Source organism: Polypterus senegalus, chromosome 3, assembly GCF_016835505.1.
Source record: "Polypterus senegalus isolate Bchr_013 chromosome 3, ASM1683550v1, whole genome shotgun sequence".
Taxonomy (NCBI): domain Eukaryota; kingdom Metazoa; phylum Chordata; class Cladistia; order Polypteriformes; family Polypteridae; genus Polypterus; species Polypterus senegalus.
In genome coordinates this window covers 133,135,568-133,153,837 of record NC_053156.1, presented here as the reverse complement: position 1 = coordinate 133,153,837, position 18,270 = coordinate 133,135,568, and the positions used below count along the sequence as shown (strand labels likewise).

The window sequence follows — 18,270 nt, the reverse complement described above, 5'->3', positions numbered from 1 at the left end:
CTATAAAAAATTCCAAGAATAAATGTTTGATCACTCAGAAATTTCTTTTATTGTGCCAGCTTTGTAACATGATCATCTTTAATTTGCACTTTAGATAGATAGTCAATAAATCCATTATAGACTAAATTTACAATAATCAAACACATCAAGTGGTAACTTTCTAAAGAATTTAAAACACATATAACACTACCAATAATAAAAGCACAATTATGAATGTTTGTTTCAAAAGACCTTTTTCCATAAATTAATCTCCATTGTACAAAATAACTATTCCCCAAGCTTTCTTTATACACTACTCAAACATTCATCAATCCATTATCAATTCTGTTGTGCCCATTTCAGGGTCATGGTTGCAAATGCTTATCCTGCCACCACTACACAAATCAAGAGTGGACTGGTGACCTCTATATATGGGTGCAAGGCCTCACATCACATCACACATCCACAGTCTTTCACACAGGAGCAATTAATCTAGCACATATTTTGCAATATATAAAAATTACTTTATATATTACATTTTCAGACATTCTCATCCCATTGGGACTCAAGGTAGGAACCTTCCACGGATGGTGTGCCAATCTATCTCAAAGCCCACTCACGTACACACATTCTCTCACTCAAATAGGGCCAATTTAGAATTTGCAAGTATCTTTTCAATATAAAGAAACTGACATTTTACAGAAAGAATAAGTTAAAATGTAAATAATGTCTGTAGTGCTTCTACTAATACCCCTATAAAGATGACAAATTTCTAACCAGCTAATAAAAGAAGATGAAAATAACTCGTGGCGTTTTCTTTTCTTTTTTGGCAGCTGTAGCATTTGTGATCGTACTAGAGCGCCCCCAATGGTCAAAAGATTCTTCGCGGTATACTGCTGTAACGGACTCTTCTTGCTCTTCTCCACAGTGACTTCAAAGAGAAGGACAGTTAGAGGAACCGTGATAATAAAGCAGGTGGTACTGGCGGAAAGTGAGATTCAGTGAGAGATCTTTATTTGTTTAGACATCGGCAGCTGCAACTCTCTCTCTCTCTGACTCTCTCTCTCTCTCTCTCTCTCTCTCTCTCTCTGACTCTACACCGCCCCCACCCAACACACTCTCTCTCCCTCTCTCCCTCTGTCTCTCTCTTAAATGCACGTGACACGACAGCTGCACTGACTCCGCGCGTTACCTGACATGAGAATGCGACAGCGGTAGACAGTGCGCTTCTCAGCTGCGGAGAATTCAGGCGAGGAAGTGAACCATTGGAAAATTAGAAGTAAAGTAAAGAAACAAATAACGAGGGAGTCTCCTTTCCATATCGGACACGTGTATCTGAGACGGAAAAGTACAGTACCTAACTGTCGGGCACTCTGGAAAAATGGAGATAAGCACCGTGAGCATCGTCACCTGCGCTCTCTTAGTGTCCGTGCCGCCTGCAAAGGGGCAACTTTCTCCTGGGGAGGATGCCTAACAGGTAAGGGGGCTTCCCGCAAAGGCACCGTGGGATGTTGTAGAAACTGATTTGGATGCGTTTTCAGAGAAGAATCTTTTATTACCACTGTGACAGGTGGATTGATGAACTCTCGTGAACACACGGAGAAAGGTATCAGAGTAGACGAGTGACACGTTGTTTCTCCTAAGTTTGCAGAACTAGTTGTACATTTCCCGTCTGCGATACTTTCTGGATGGTTTAGTTATAATATCTTATACTGTACACGTACCCATGCTTTCCTCATTGTTATTGGGGTTTCCTATGAAATCTCAGCGCAATGTAGAAAAAAGCAAAAAGAGCTTTGAATTGCTGGAACCTACACCGTTCACCCTGGGGTACCGCGCTGCCCGCCCAAGGTCTTGATGCTCATTCTAGCTAGTGCTGGTATGTTACGTAGGTCACGTTTTGCATTCTTAATTACTTTTGTCCATTTCTACAATACGAAATGCATCTCTTAAAAGAATGCTTCTGTGCAACGGTAAAATTAGCGTTTTTCGTTTTTTACACTTGTTTTCTAGCATATATATATATCAGTTATTTAACTATTCTGTTGTAATCATTTTGATGAAAATATCGCACAGTGCTCCAGGCATTCTGGCCTGGCATAGAGACTGGCAGGCACTTTGCCAGAGCAATATTTTTTGGATGTAGGCTCAATAAGTCAAAAGTGTATATTTTATTCATGTAGACTCAGTAGTATAAAGTATATTGAAAAGTTAGTATGTTAAGTATGTAACAGGTATGCGTCTCTGAGAATGCACAATGTTTAAATGGGTATTGGTAATTTAGATTTTGCCTTACATATCTATCTATCTATCTATCTATCTATCTATCTATCTATCTATCTATCTATCTATCTATCTATCTATCTGTGCACCTGGGTGCCTAAGTCTTTACAGATTTAGAAATACATTTTTGTCTGGATAATGAATGAAGGAGCATGATACACAAAAAAAAAACAGAGGGTCTGCCAGAGTTCGTTCACAGAGCTGTCCTTTCACATGTGGCAACTTCCTATTTAACAGGTGAAGTGTACCACAACCCTGTAATGTAAAAGTCAGTTTTAGAAAATGGCTGGAGAAAGTTGCTTTTTCAGCATCATTAGAAGGAGAAAGTCCACCAATTTCTATGACAGAATGCATACAACAGGTGTATGTGTATGTGTATATATATATATATATATATATATATATATATATATATATATATATATATATATATATATATATATATATACAATCCATACATATGCTTACAGTTTATGTGTGTGTATTGTATGTGCGTGTATATATGATATATATAATAAAAGCATCAATGAAGATATAACATTAAGTGAATGCAGAAAATGCAAGAATGGATATATTAATTCTCTTTCAAGTAATCTAAGGACTGTTTTTTTTCTAATTCTAAAATTATAAGTCTGTAATGCTCAAGTGTATTAACAAGTTTGAATTTTGGATACTGCATTTGAAACTTAACAGGTAATTTGTTGTATTTGTTTGCAGTCTTGCCTTTAGTTTTATCCTCACATTGAAAAAAAATGAATCCATGTGATCTGATATTTCAGTTACCACCTTTAATTCAGCAGTCTCTCTCTGCCTTTCTTTAGGATAATGCATGGGTTTTAGGAATTTTTATTGATGTGTTTGCATTTTAGGTTTTGTTGTTTTATTGTAGTCATGCTTCAGTGGTCTGAGTAAAATCCATAATCGACTTGTACATCTTCTTGGCAATGCACAAGGCATATTACTTTCTCTTTCTTTGATGCCATAAAACAGCTCTGTGGTTGTATTTATGTCCAGGGTTTGCAGTCTAGCATCAAGAGAGACTTCACCTCTGCCTGCATTTTAATATATTATCCAGCCATGCTATTTTGCAGTTTGTGTTGCATTAAACAGCTTCTTAGAAAAACAAATATAATGTTGTAATTTATTAATACAATTCACTAGTACAGTTATTCTGAATGTGTCAAATTACTAAATTTGCACTTTTTCATGATATTTTGACATTAACTTCCTTTATAAACATGCTGTTTATTTTAATTATACTTTCTTTAATATGTTTTGATTTTTTTGGAGTAAGTTGAGATTTGCTGAATTGTGTACAGAGTACAGTGCATTTTTTATGTTATGTTTGACCCACATGATTTTAACATGCGTCACAAAAAGAGACAGGGAGAGCAGAAAGAGCATCAGTTTCAGAAATAAATTCTACATGTGCTGTTTCCTAGGATGTTGCTCTGTTGGTGGTCTAATTTGAAGTTGTGTGATAATAAGCATAATTATTGTGATAGTGAACAATTGTATATTCTGTTTTTGTTGTTCCATTTATCTTAAATGACAATACAGCACAAGACTGCAGCTCCACTGGAGTTATGGTGCCCTCTGAAAGCAATGCTGCTTACAGTGACCTTCAAACAAAAAAAAGAACTGAAATACAGAATTCAGCTGGCTGATGAAGCAGAGGAGCTGCTGAGACTGACATGAACCTGCACACTAACTGAAAGGGCCTCCACAATATAAACTGGCCATATGGCAGTGCTTGGAGACAGATTCTTTTATTTTCACCGTAAATTGATTAAGATATCAGCACTGATTAAAAATGAAGGTACTGTAAGCATGATAAAAAGAACAGTGATCTACTGCTTATTTGTGATATAAAGGCTAATATTTTATGTTTGATACACTTTTAACCTGCCTTATCTGTCCCGAAGGCAGCAAACTCAGTAACAAGCAAGAGTTTGTACAGGAAAGCAATAATAAGACCCTATTGTTTGTCATATTTTTATATTTTAAGGAGAATAGAGGATTTTTGTCACTGATGGGAGGTAGCAGTGTCTGAGACTTAACAAAAATATATTGTTCTACACATTTTCTATTAACAGTTAACATGTTCATATTCTTGTGGCAGGAAAGTTGATTATGTAGATATTTAACACCCTGGTAACACTCTGACACTGTAACTCATTTTTAGAAGTTTAAAGTGTCAATTATACAGGGAACATACCTTAACAATTTTTATCTTATCCATTTAAGCATTCTAGTAGAATGTTATAAAACAGCAGTGGTGTAGATTTTACAGCGGGGTCCATTACCATATCATGCGTTAAGGATCAACGTCCTGTAGCTAATGCAAAGATCATTAGAAATCTGTCATCATGTTATGCTGACAGATTTGCAATGCATTTTCTTAAAAAGCATTTCCCTGTGATGGACTACTGCCCTCTCATCGGATGGCTTCTTCCTTGTACCTGATGATGCCAAGATAGGTTCCAGTCCCCCACGATCCTGAATTGGATTAAGTGGGTTTGAGAGTGTTATATGGTTTGTTATTGTCTTAAAAATATAGACTACAAAGACAGCCTTTTCTTGTTGCATTTGCAATGTGGTGTATATTATTAGCTTTTTTAGGCAAAAATAAATAGATACACGTCCTGCCCGGGGTTTGTTTCCTGCCTTGCGCCCTGTGTTGGCTGGGATTGGCTCCAGCAGACCCCCCGTTACCCTGTAGTTAGGATATAGCGGGTTGGATAATGAGTGGATGGACAAATAGATGCAAAAATATTTTGGTAATTTTAAGTGTTACTCTTTTGTCAAGAATATATACAGAGGAGTGAGAGACATCTGAGTGAGAAATTAAGCGTAATGCTAACATATTGCTCTTATACATAATTAGCAAAATGGAAATGTGTGCGCTTCACAAACTTCACTCAAATGTAAAAGCACAAGCTACAGATTTATTAGGATGCAAAGCCTCATTTGCAGCGCTGTGAAGTCCTCATTTACAGTGGTATAGGGAATGGAAGGCTTTGTGATGCTCTGCTGCTTTCTCGGAGTTATTTAAGTTACCAGAAATTTGAAGTTACCTCTTGCCTTCCCGTCCCCAGAATGTAACTTGTAAAATGTGAGTTATTTTGAGTAGAACAGAGCTGTCTATGAACTGAAGGTAAGGAAATAGAAGTCACTGTATCTGCAAAATACAAAAATGCCAAAATATATACCGTAGTCTTTGGCTGCCAAGTTATGCAATTAGAAAGGAACTATCTAGTCAAAGTTTTAATATGTTTTTAGTCATTACAGGGTAGAATATTGTGAACAGTATGAAAAGTAAAATATAATGTTTTTGTAAGTTAAAGATGGTTTTGAACATTACCTTTGAGACCCAGAGTTAAATGTTAAGTTCTGGCACTGCCTATATCTAACTTACCTATTCTTCCAGTGTCAGCATAGGTTTTCCTTTTGGTGCTGTGGTTTTCTTTTCACATGCCAAGGTCTTGCATGTTATGTAGTAGGTGGCTCTAAACTGGTTAATTATTGTGAGGGAAGAGTCAATGTGAGAGTGAACCCTGAAATGTTATAGCACCCTGTGCAGGGTTGATTCTAGCCTTGCACCAGGTCCTGAACTAAAGTAAGCAGATTCGAAGATGTTCGGCTGGTTGGATATTTAATGGGTTAATGTTGACACTTATAATGCATTAGAGCATCCTTCCTCTCTGTTTGTGGTTGTACAATGTTAACAATGTGTTGCCACTGTGGCTAACACTTTGTTGTAGTGTAGTAATAATAATAGCATTGTCACAAGTGCAGAATACAGCAACATTCTTAAACATGTTTGACCAAATGCAACACGACTACAGTCTTAGCAATCTTTCAATAATGTTTACTTTGTCTTTTCTGCAGTAAGTGTGTTGATTATTTAGAAAATAAGAGCATACACATTTTAGAACAAAAATCAGTTGTGAAATTGAGTGACACAAATATTTATATCTTAAGTTGCTTTACTGCTGCAAAGTCCTAGGTCAAAAGAAAACAACAGAATCAGCATAATGAAAAAACATTGAATGAAGTTTTAGTGTCTAGTGTCTAGACTGTTTCTAGTGTCTAGTGTTTAGTTCTAGTAGAATAAGCTTTCAAGCAGTCTAGTTAATGTTCAGAATAGCTGTTCAAGTACATGTACCAATGTGCCATTGCTGGCATTGTAGTGGGAATTTGCTGCTACAGTGTGAAAAATCTGTATTGCTCAACTGGAAAAATATGGGAGTCACAGGTATTGGATGCGGTTACTTACTAGAATTGCACTCTTAGCATTGCACAGACTCCCTATGTAGTACAGTACATTCACAGGCAGACTAGTTTTGTTTATGTGGTGCTGATCATCTGCACACGATCAACTGATCACTGTCAAGACACATTACCAAGAAGCAGATTGCCTGTGTCATGATTTGCAGCTTCTGTCACCTGAGCTGCCAGGGCACATATGCCCACTAGCAAAAGCTAATGAAACTACAGTGTTACCAAAAGACAGAGATGTTCTTTTACATTGATAATAATGTTCATGATTGAAAAACATTACAATACAAGTTGATTTATATATACTTGAAGAAAAGTTAGACAGTATGTATATATAGCAGACTACTGTAAAAGTGGAGACAGATCTGAAAACAGTGGGATGTTGGTGTTTTGTTTTGTTTCTAGATGCATATTTTGAAATGTTTGTCATGGGTAATGAGAAGTTCTTGCTGTTTTTATATTGGCATTGTTGAGTTACAAGCTGTATTAGCCTATATTTTATCCTTCACTGAAATGCTTTATTTCCTGGAGTAATTGATTTTGGAATGAATAAATAATGATGTTGGCTTGATAGCTCTGATAAAGGGAAATATATCAACCTTCCCCCTCCATACAGTACACATTTGCTCTCTTGTGAATTTAAGAAAAGCAAAAAGAAAATGCTTAAAGTCTTTGATTTATGGGTAGTCTGCTAGCTTTATGGATAACTGGCTAAGATGATTTCTGGCACTGCAAGACAATGTGTCCACACTACATAGTACAGAATATTGAGACAATGATGCTTAGTCTGTACTGAATGGTAAAATAAAGCTCCATTATATTGGCAATGATAAATTTAAGCTTAATGTGTGATGTAGAACTGATTTTTTTTAAATTTAGAAACATAGAAATATTAAAAGTCTCCCGTACTAATTATATTGTAATTTTATTTAAAATTAATTTTTTAGAAGATTTAGACATCTTTTTGCCTTCATTGTTTGTAAGAATATTTGAATTATATACTGTATGTGTAGGATATTTAGTGTATGTATAGTTAAGTGATTAAGATTGTGCTGCTAAACTATTAGCTGATACTGATACAATTGATATGGTAATTAGATTTGCCTATTTAGTACACCACGGAAGGCATACTGTACCTACAATCAAAAAAAATAAATGAATGGGGCAGCCATTTAATCTCAACAATGTCAGCATTATGACATCAAGGAAGATAAGTATATTTGTACTTATCCAAAATTAAAAAAAAAATATTGAAGCCTATTTTGAAAGTTAGGTCACTGTCTTACATCTAGCAAAATCAACATCAAAATAAATATTAGTAAGTCCATAAAAATACAGTGTGTTATGTAGAATAGATACTGTCTCCATGAGTAAAAAAATATATATTTTGTTTATGTGAAATTTGCTTTGTCAGCTTCTTTGTGAGTAGGGTTATACGGAAAAACATAAAAAATATGTTGCAGATTAAGAAGAAGATGAACAATAATTAATATTTTCATAGTTGGGTAACATTAAATTTACTATTTGTTCTCAGGTAACTTTTACATCATTGTTTAATTTGTATACTACAGTGTTATATTTTGTATGAGCTATGAAGTTATTTCATTATATTATATTTTTCTCATCAAACTTGATTTCAGAAGGAGCAAATTCTTCACATCACCATTACACATGCATTCTTTGTAGTCTGCACACATGCATCTACTGTACAATAGCAAAAATACCGAGCAAATAAAAATAATGCAGAGACAAAATTAATATTAATTGCTAAGAATGAAAATGAGGTACTGAAACCATTTATTACATCATACATACAACTTTGCAAGAGTTAGGACACATGTGTTCATTGTCACTTCTGTCCCAATCAGCGCATTAGGGAAGCATTCAGATCTGTACAAGGTTACCTAGTTGTTTCACACTTGATTTGTAAATTCTGTTTCTGCATGAAATCACGTACTCTGTCGTTGCTTTAGTGAAACAGCTTGTAGTGTAGTATATTTTATTAGTTCACATAATCAAGGTAATTTCTGGGGTACAACAACATCGGCTGTTTAGTTTTGATGATGATAGAAACCTTGCACTCTGTATTGCTGGATACACTCAGATATACACAAGAAGTCAATTTGAAGTTGCCAGTCAGGTTAGCCTTTGAGTCAGGATAGAATCCGAATAAAACCCACAGAGAGGACTTCCATCCATTCTATCCTGAGCTGGTTTAAATCAGTTTTATGGTTTCAGATAGCAGAAGTGCATTCTGCTGGCATCACGTGCAAGTTAACACAGGAACCAAACCTGGACAGTGTGCTAGGCCATTTCAGAGCTCAAACACTCAAATAATATCAGTTATATAATAACGTTGCATAACAGAAAGTTTAGAAACACCAACAGACAGATTCTTGTTTCTTTTTATTATTATTGTTTCAATTTGAATGGCTGAACTGCACTGCCTTTTATATTATTGATTTGCATACACCCATAAATTTCAAGGATTGCAAAAGGTACTCTACAAAACTTGATTTGAAGTAAGACAAATACTTTATTTTGTAGTTCTTAAATAAGCAAAGTCAGATTTTAATAATAAGAGGAAACTCGTTTAAAAAGTAATCTGTGAATGCTATATCAGTGTTCATGGGTATTCTGATGAAAAATTTTCTTGGTTTTAGGGAGTTCCTCTTAATTGGACAGGCTTGAAACATTTTTATCACCCCAGAACACACAGTTTCTTTTAAGAGCATTATTCTTCACCAGCATGCCATTCTCAGACCTGAATTCTACTTAGGAGATTACCATTCATTAAATGTGTTATAGGCTAAATTACCAACTAGACTTCAAATTGTCGAATATTGTGAATGGTTCTATATAGCCTCAAAAATGAAAATGTATTGTGTTATTAGAGAATGTGTCATCTTTCAAAAGTTGTAGTAGTGGTAGTATTGCCATGACTACAAAGTACAGTTGATTCCTTGGATTATTTATCATATCATTAAATATTTCACTCATTTCTTGTGATATAGACAAATATCCAACAGTGAAGAACCCTTGGTGATATTCAGTAATGTTATAAAGATGTTTCAAAGGTAATTCATTAAAATCTGATGCTAAAAATGCTACAAATCACAACTCTGAATTGGCATCAAAGCCTTAATATTATTACTGTTACTAATTACTGTTAGTCACTCAAAAACACTATCCTCTGTCATTCTGTTTCTACCATATTCTGAACAAGATCGATTCAGCATGCATGTTCTCTTTAACATTGTTAGTAGACAATATTATTGTTGTGGATTTGTGGATACCATGACATCAACTGTGACATGCTTTTTTGTGAGTTTATACTTTTGAAATATCATGTCTCTTCTTCTCAGCAGCATGACAGGCTACAGTGTTTTGCAAATACAGAAAATTGTAGAAGTAGCCATCACTGAATGATCTAAGCAGGTTTTTGTCACATGTCTTGATTCCATTCACCTATCCACACTGACAGCAACAAAGTTGCAGCTTTGATTAGAGCTGTTATGATTGCATTATTACTAATTGTTCATCTTCTTCCTCCCTTGTCTTAATAATATGTTGGAAATGGCTTCTCCTGCTGGCCTGTAATGTGGAGCACATACCATGTTGAACCCCATAACAGCGGGGGTTGTCAGGTTGTTAATTGGCATTTCTACCTACATTTGGATTTATAGGTTTTTTTTAAAGAAGCAATTAATTTTTCTAGTGTAAGTCAATGCAAAGTGTTTACATCCTATCTTGGCAAAGGAAAGTACAGCATTCACAGACTCAAATACACTACTATCTTGCATTGTGAGAAGGTGCCTGCCTGTGATCAGCTATAATGTGCATAATGGGTGGTGCCTGTTCTAGGACACTAAACTTTCTATCCTAGCACAAGATTATCATTGTTATACCCCCAAAACTGAACAACGACACACTGATTTCCAGCTTGGTTCTCCTTTTTCTTCATTAATCTCTTTCTGTTTGTTTAAATTTGCAGGCTTTCTCTTTTCATCAGGTTAAAATAAAAAAAAAAACTGACAATTAAGTGGAACATTTTTCTTCTTTTCAACTAAATTAGACATCTTTAAATAGCTGTTTTCTGCCTCACTCCATGCTGTCTGTGCAACGCGGCCGCAGAGAGCTTAAACAGCTCGGGACATCCACATAAAAATGACGAGGGTTTGATTGTGTTTGTGCTTGGACTGTGTTGTGGGCTTGTGGGAACAGGGAAGATGTTCTCCACAAGGGAAGAAAATAAAAAGCTTGTGCTTTTATAAGTGTGTCTCCGGCGTCTGTCTGTGTCGGGGTAAGTGCTGGTAAAGCGTCATTGTCACAAAGTATATTCAGGTGTAGAACCAAAGACAATAAATAATAATTTACAAAGCAATACATTAAACAATGAAGCTTTAAAAGACACTTACAAGAAGAGTGATTTCCACAGTTGGATTGAGACAAAGAGAAGCGCGTAGACAGAGGTTGAGATTGCTGTGTACCACAACTAATCAGACCCAGCGGTTTATATACCTTAAAGATATGTTTCGGATTTGACAGAAACAAGAGATAAAGGGGTCTCTACGTGAGACACATGGGGTGTATTGTATTTAAATGTTTCTTATGGGACCTACATGCTTTACGTGAATTTCATAGACATTTATAACATCACTGTGATTGTGGGACGTGACTGACAGGTGAGTTAATAAATGACAAGACAAAGGAGAAGCACAGCTTAACAAATAACAGCAACAGCTAACAGCATGTGGGGCAGAACAAGCTGGTTGGTGATTTTTAGTTCCTAGTCCATATGTTCAAATTGCCAAGATCTGGAAATTATAGTTTAGCTTTTTCAAAAATACAAAGCTTTGCTTTGATAAAAAATACATTATAGTGTAATCAATTAATTTCAGATTTATTGTCACATGTACATGGTATAATGAAGATCCTATCTGCATTCTTGACCAACAGACACCATGCTGCCACTGTCCCGCGTCAGTCTTGTTTCATGGCTATGTTAAATATAACCTCACAAAATATAATAGGTAGTGATGAGCAAAACAGCCATGTTTTAATGTTTCAAATGTAATGCAGTTTCTTGAAATTAAACTTGTAATCACAAAACTCTATTTTATTTTTGTGCACATTGCTCAAGGCATCCTCTTAGCAGCTTCAGTACACTCTGCCTGCGTCAGAAAGGCACATTTCTATCTGTGTCAATGTTGCAAATTTCACTTGTTGCAAAACGGCATTGTTTAGCGATTCTTTTTACAACATGAAATTCATTGTGAATTAAATTCTGCTCAAACCACTGACTTATCATTTATAATTGACTAATAATTGGCACCCATTCCAGTTCTGCAGTCTATACACCAACTAATCCAACAAGTTAAGCAAGCAGAAAATGTGAGCAGTAACTATGTGTGTAAAGCCTTTGACACTGTTTATAAATAGAAAGAGATCACAGACAGGCAGAAAACACCATATTAAAGCAAAGGCGAAACATGCAAAGATGGGATATTCAAAGCAAAGGCACCAATCTGTTTATTAAATAACATGCATTGTATCATTTGGTTTGTGCACCCAGGCAACATTGAGCAGTTTAACAAACCATCACTTGTTAATCTTTTTGTGAATGCCATTTCCGTATGCAAGAAAATTTACAGCTGGTTAGCCTAGTTTTAAGATATTGTGGTGGCCTATATTTTTTCTTTTTCATTCTCTTTTTAGATTCAGACAACTCAGTATTTTAAAAGTAGCTAAGAAAAAACAATTACAACTTTTCCTCCAATTTGAAATGCCTTCCTTTAACTGCTATACTTGTTATGTGACACATTATATGTCAAGTTTGTCTCTTTGACAGTGCCATAACCTTTGTGCGTTTCAGTGTCACAGTAACACAGTAATAGCTCTGTGAGAAATAAATCATCTGTTTTAAGTACGAAAGAGTTGAGTAAATACTGTTTTTTAGATTTTGAAAGCAAAAAGTGATAAATTGCAGCAACCATTTTGTAATATGAATTTATACTCTGATGATAAGATGTACTTGTTTTAAGAAAGTTATCTTTTAGATGCACTCTATTGCATTAAAAAAGTAGAAAAACAACGAAGAAGCAAGGAACTTTTTCTTTGTCTCTTGTTCCATATTTTAATTATTCAGTTAATTTGTTGTTAAACAAAAAGAGGATTTTGCATTTAAAGTACAATATTATGCACAATATTATAAAATTGTGTTACAGTAAATTTGAGATCTTATTGAAAACAAAAGCTATCAGCTTGTTGTGTAAATTTGAATTTAGCAAAATAAGACACCATGTTTAATAATAAGAGTTAACATTTAAAAAGTAATCTGATGAATTTAAAAATGACTAATTATTCTATTTTTTTAAAAGATTATGATTCCAGGTTTCACTGCATGCATTGCTTTTTACTTAATATCAGGGATTTTAAGTTCCTAATAACACAACATACAAACATTTTTATTGTGGTAAGCAGCACATGACACAGCAGTCTTTAGTGCATTAACATTTTTCATCTAGGTAGTCCATCCATCCGTCTATTCCTTCCAAACAGAAATATACTGCCAGTTCTCTTTTTGGTTTCTTCAGATAAAAATAGTCTATTTTCAAATAACACAGATGTAGTCTGCAGTTCTTTCTGCTCATTTCTGCATACATTATATGATTATTGGAAGCACAAGCAGGGGCAAAGTTAATTTACTGCTAATAAATTTAAATGTGAAGTTTAAACAATCTTCAAAAGATTGAGGATTCAGGAAGAATTAAAATGCAGCAAAAAGTTGTATTTATTTACATTAAAATTCAAGTAATTATGTTGAGACACTGATCAAATGCTGAGCGCACAGGTAGATACCCACCTCCTATAAAAGTCAATTAATGGTTATTGGACTGGTACACTTTGTTGTGAGGGTTTTCTGTTTTGATTGCATTATTTTGAAAACATCTACACTTTTTTCTTGCCATTGTTCTGGTAGAGGTTGATCTTGGTTTCATCTGTCCAAAGAATTCTTTAGAAAAGTCCAATCTAGCCTTTCTATTTTTGAGGCTTATGAGTGGCTTGCACCTTGCAGTGCACACTCTGTATTTACTTTCATGCAGTCTTCTCTTTATGGTAGACTTGGATATCGATACACCTACTCCCTGGAGAGTGTTTTTCACTTGGTTGGCTGTTGTGAAGGGGTTTCTCTTCACCATGGAAATGATTCTGCGATCATCCACCACTGTTGTCTTCTGCGGACGTCCAGGGGCCTCATGCATAAACGGTGCGTACGCACAGAAATGTTGCATAAGAACGTTTCCACATTCAAATCACGATGTATAAAACCTACACTTGACGTAAAGCCACGCACTTTTCCACGGTACCTCATACCTTGTCATACGCAAGTTCTCCGCTCGGTTTTGCAGACTGGTGGCACCCAGCGTCAAAGCAGTGCTACATTTCTTGTTTGGTTACTCTTTATTTTCCTGACGCGGCTTTATAAATACAGTAATCCCTCCTCGATCGCGGGGGTTGCGTTCCAGAACCCCCCGGATAGATGAAAATCCACGAAGTAGAAACCATATGTTTGTATGGTTATTTTTATATATTTTAAGCCCTTATAAACTCTCCCACACTGTTAACATTATTAGAGCCCTCTAGACATGAAATAACACCCTTTAGTCAAAAGTTTAAACTGTGCTCCATGACAAGACAGAGATGACAGTTCTTTCTCACAATTAAAAGAATACAAACATATCTTCCTCTTCAAAGAATGCGTGTCAGGAGCAGAGAATGTCAGAGAGAGAGAGCGCACTGACAGAAAAGCAAACAATCAAAAAATCAATACGTGCTTTTGGGCTTTTAAGTATGTTGAAGCACCGCGATAAAGCAGCATTTTTAGAGGAGCGTCCGTATCTTCTAAGCAAACAGCCTCTGTGCAAACAGCCCCTCTGCTCACACCCCCTCCGTCAGGCGCAGAGAATGTCAGAGAGGGTGAGAGAGAGAGAAAAGCAAACAATCAAGCACCGCGTGGGAAACATATCTTATATCATTAAGGAGTTTTAGTTAATATGTAATACATGCACTGATTGGGTGGCTTCTAAGCCATCCGCCAATAGCGTCTCTTGTATGAAATCAACTGGGCAAGCAAACTGAGGAAACATGTACCATAAATTAAAAGACCCATTGTCCGCAGAAATCCGCGAACCAGTGAAAAATCCGTGATATATATTTAGATATGCTTACATTTAAAATCCACGATAAGAGTGAAGCCGCAAAAGTCGAAGCGCGATATAGCGAGGGATTACTGTACACTGAAATTAACTGCATATTGTTTATTTCTGTAATGCATCTGATTGTAATTAACTTGTAACAATATAATGATCCAGGGAATAGCCATAGTATTCCAAATAACATAACTGCTTTAGCGTTGTTACTCTCACTGCACCATCTTCTTCTTCTTTTTCTTCTTTCAGCTGCTCCCGTTAGGGGTTGCCACAGCGGATCATCTTTTTCCATATTACTCTCACTGCACCACTCGGAGTATTTATATCACTGTATCTGAGTGGGGAATCACAGCAGCAGCTGGTCGGAAAGAGAATTATCGGTATACAGCATCAAGCAGACGCTGCCTCAGCCACAGCAAAGCGTTTCAAAGCCTTTCCTGTACGGACCTCGCGGTTCAGAAACAATTTCATCCCAAGAACTATAAACACACTCAGTCAATTGCTCCTTGTAGAACTGCTTGTACTTATAAGTAGAATTACCTCACTGTAAACTTGCACTACAGTTATAATATTGCACAACCTGAGCCACTTTATAAAGCGCGTATTTACATATGATGACAATATCATTTTTGAGATGAAATGCAGCAAAATATGTTTATTATATTATACAGATAAAACTTTAACTTCATTTAAATAATCTATATTCTTTACTGGGACTGGTATGAAGGATATAATCAACAACAACAACAACAACATTTATTTATATAGCACATTTTATACAAACAGTAGCTCAAAGTGCTTTACATATTAAAGAATAGAAAAATGAAAGACACAATTATAAAACAAAATAAATCAACATTAACATGAATAAGAGTAAGGTTCAATGGCCAGGGGACAGAAAAACAAAAACTCCAGACGGCTGGAGAAAAATAAAATCTGTAGGGATTCCAGACCATGAGACCGCCCAGTCCCTCTGGGCATTCTACCTAACATAAATGAAACAGTCCTCTTTGGATTTCGGGTTCTCACGGAAGGGCTTGATGAAGATGATGATCACGTAGACTTCTGCCTTTTAATCCGTCCATCATTGTTGGAGCATCATGAAGCTTTGAGTAGGTGGTGGTGGTGCAGGCCACCACCACAAAGAAACCGGAAAAAGAAACAGAAAAGAGAGTAGGGGTCAGTACGATTTTAGAGCCACCATGAATAGTTGATGAAATTGAACATACAGAGTATCAGGATTAAGTTAAATTAAGATTAAAATGAAGTTATAAAAGGCCATGTTAAAGTAATGTGTTTTCAGCAGTGTTTTAAAGTGCTCTACTGTATCAGCCTGGCGAATTCCTATTGGCAGGCTATTCCAGATTTTAGGTGCATAGCAGCAGAAGGCCGCCTCACCACTTCTTTTAAGTTTTGTTCTTGGAATTCTAAGGAGACACTCATTTGAGGATCTGAGGTTACGATTTGGAATATAAGGTGTCAGACATTCCGATATATAAGATGGGGCGAGATTATTTAAGGCTTTATAAACCATAAGCAGAATTTTAAAGTCAATTCTGAATGACACAGGTAACCAGTGTAGTGACATAAAACTGGAGAAATGTGTTCTGATTTTCTTTTCCTAGTTAGGATTCTAGCAGCTGCATTCTGCACTAGTTGCAAACGATTTATATCTTTTTGGGTAGTCCTGAGAGGAGTGCGTTACAGTAATCTAGTCGACTGAAAACAAACGCGTGAACTAATTTCTCAGCATCTTTCAGTGATATAAGAGGTCTAACTTTACTTATGTTTCTTAAGTGAAAAATGCTGTCCTAATGATCTGATTAATATGTGATTTAAAATTCAGATTACAGTCAACAATCACCCCTAAGCTTTTTACCTCCGTCTTGACTTTTAATCCTAATGTATCCAGTTTATTTCTAATAGCCTCATTGTATCCATTATTGCTGATCACTAAAATTTCAGTTTCTCTTTATTTAACTTGAGAAAATTACTATTCATCCATTCTGAGATACAAGTCAGACATTGTGTTAGTGAATCAATAGAATCAGGGTCATCAGGTGCTATTGATAAGTACAGCTGTGTGTCATCAGCATAGCTGTGGTAGCTCACGTTGTGCCCTGAGATAATCTGACCTAACGGAAGCATGTAGATTGAGAATAACAGCGGACCCAGGATAGAGCCTTGTGGAACACCATATTGGATATCATGTGTCTTGAGTTGTAATTCCCACAACTAACAAAAATTTTCTCCCTGTCAGGTAGGATTCAAACCAATTTAAGACACTGCCAGAGAGGCCCACCCATTGACTAAGGCGATTTCTAAGAATGTTGTGATCAATGGTGTCAAATGCAGCACTCAGATCTAAGAGGATGAGAACAGATAAATGGCCTCTGTCTGCATTTACCCGCAAGTCATTTACTACTTTAACGAGTGCAGTTTCTGTGCTGTGATTTGTTCTAAAACCTGACTGAAATTTATCAAGAATAGCATGTTTATTTAGGTGGTCATTTAACTGCATAATGACTGCCTTCTCAGAACTTTACTTAAGAAGGCAGGTTAGAGATGGGTCTAAAATTTTCAAGAGCTGAGGGGTCAAGATTATGTTTCTTAAGTAGGGGTTTAACTACAGCAGTCTTAAGACAGTCTGGGAAGACCCCAGTATCTAGTGACGAATTTACTATGTCAGAACATTATCAATTAGCACGCCTGATACTTCTTTGAAAAACCTTGTTGGTATCGGGTCAAGGACGAGGTGGAGGGTTTTAATTGAGAGATTATTTTTTGTAAATCAGGTAAATCTATCCTAGTGAAAGAGTTTAATTTGTTTATAACAGGATGCTGGGGTTTAGGAGGATCCTTAGTGTTGGGGAGATATACTATGTTATTTCTAATATCATTAATTTTTGATTGAAAATACAGCGACAGCCTCACAGGTTTCACTGGAAGCACTTAGGAGGCATTCCTTTGAGCTACCTGGGTTTAGTAGGCGATCAATTGTTGAAAATAAGACTCTGGGATTACTAGCATTGTTATTTATAATCTTGAGAAATAGCAGCGTCTCTCAAGACGGACAGTGTTATTGTATTCTGTTATTTTGACTTTTAATATTTCATGGTGGATAGTAAGTTTAGTCTTCCTCCATTGACGCTCAGCTCTACGGCATGTTCTCTTTAAATCAGACACTCTTTGGGTCTTCCATGGTATAACAATGCTAGAAGATTTTTTCACTGTCTTTTCAGGTGCAACTATGTCAACAGCAGCTCTCACTTTAGAATTAAATCTTTCCACCTTACTATTTACATTGTCCTCGCTATTATAGCTGGCACTATAAACGGACTGATTGCTTAAAATGTTTGTAAGTTTTAAAGCTGCTGCCGAATCAAAGAAGCGTTTTTTAACAATATGCTTCTCATGAGTGTTTTTATCATTATTTCTATATTAAAAGTAGAAGAAAATGGTCTGATAGACCAATATCAATGATCTGTTTTATATCAACTTTCAGTCCTTTAGT

The 18,270-nt window shown here is 35.9% G+C and overlaps 1 protein-coding gene across 3 annotated transcripts in view; it reads left to right on the top strand.

Moving 5' to 3' along the window:
* Positions 1–1,132: 1,132 nt before the first annotated feature.
* Positions 1,133–18,270, top strand: part of LOC120525558 (heparan sulfate glucosamine 3-O-sulfotransferase 5) — a 243,886-nt gene continuing 226,748 nt past the window's right edge. For all 3 annotated transcript variants that reach the window (XM_039747958.1, XM_039747955.1, XM_039747954.1), the window contains exon 1: positions 1,133–1,456. In XM_039747958.1, the coding sequence (XP_039603892.1) occupies positions 1,446–1,456 (11 nt within the window). In that variant the 5' untranslated portion in view covers positions 1,133–1,445. The remainder of the gene's footprint in view (positions 1,457–18,270) is intronic.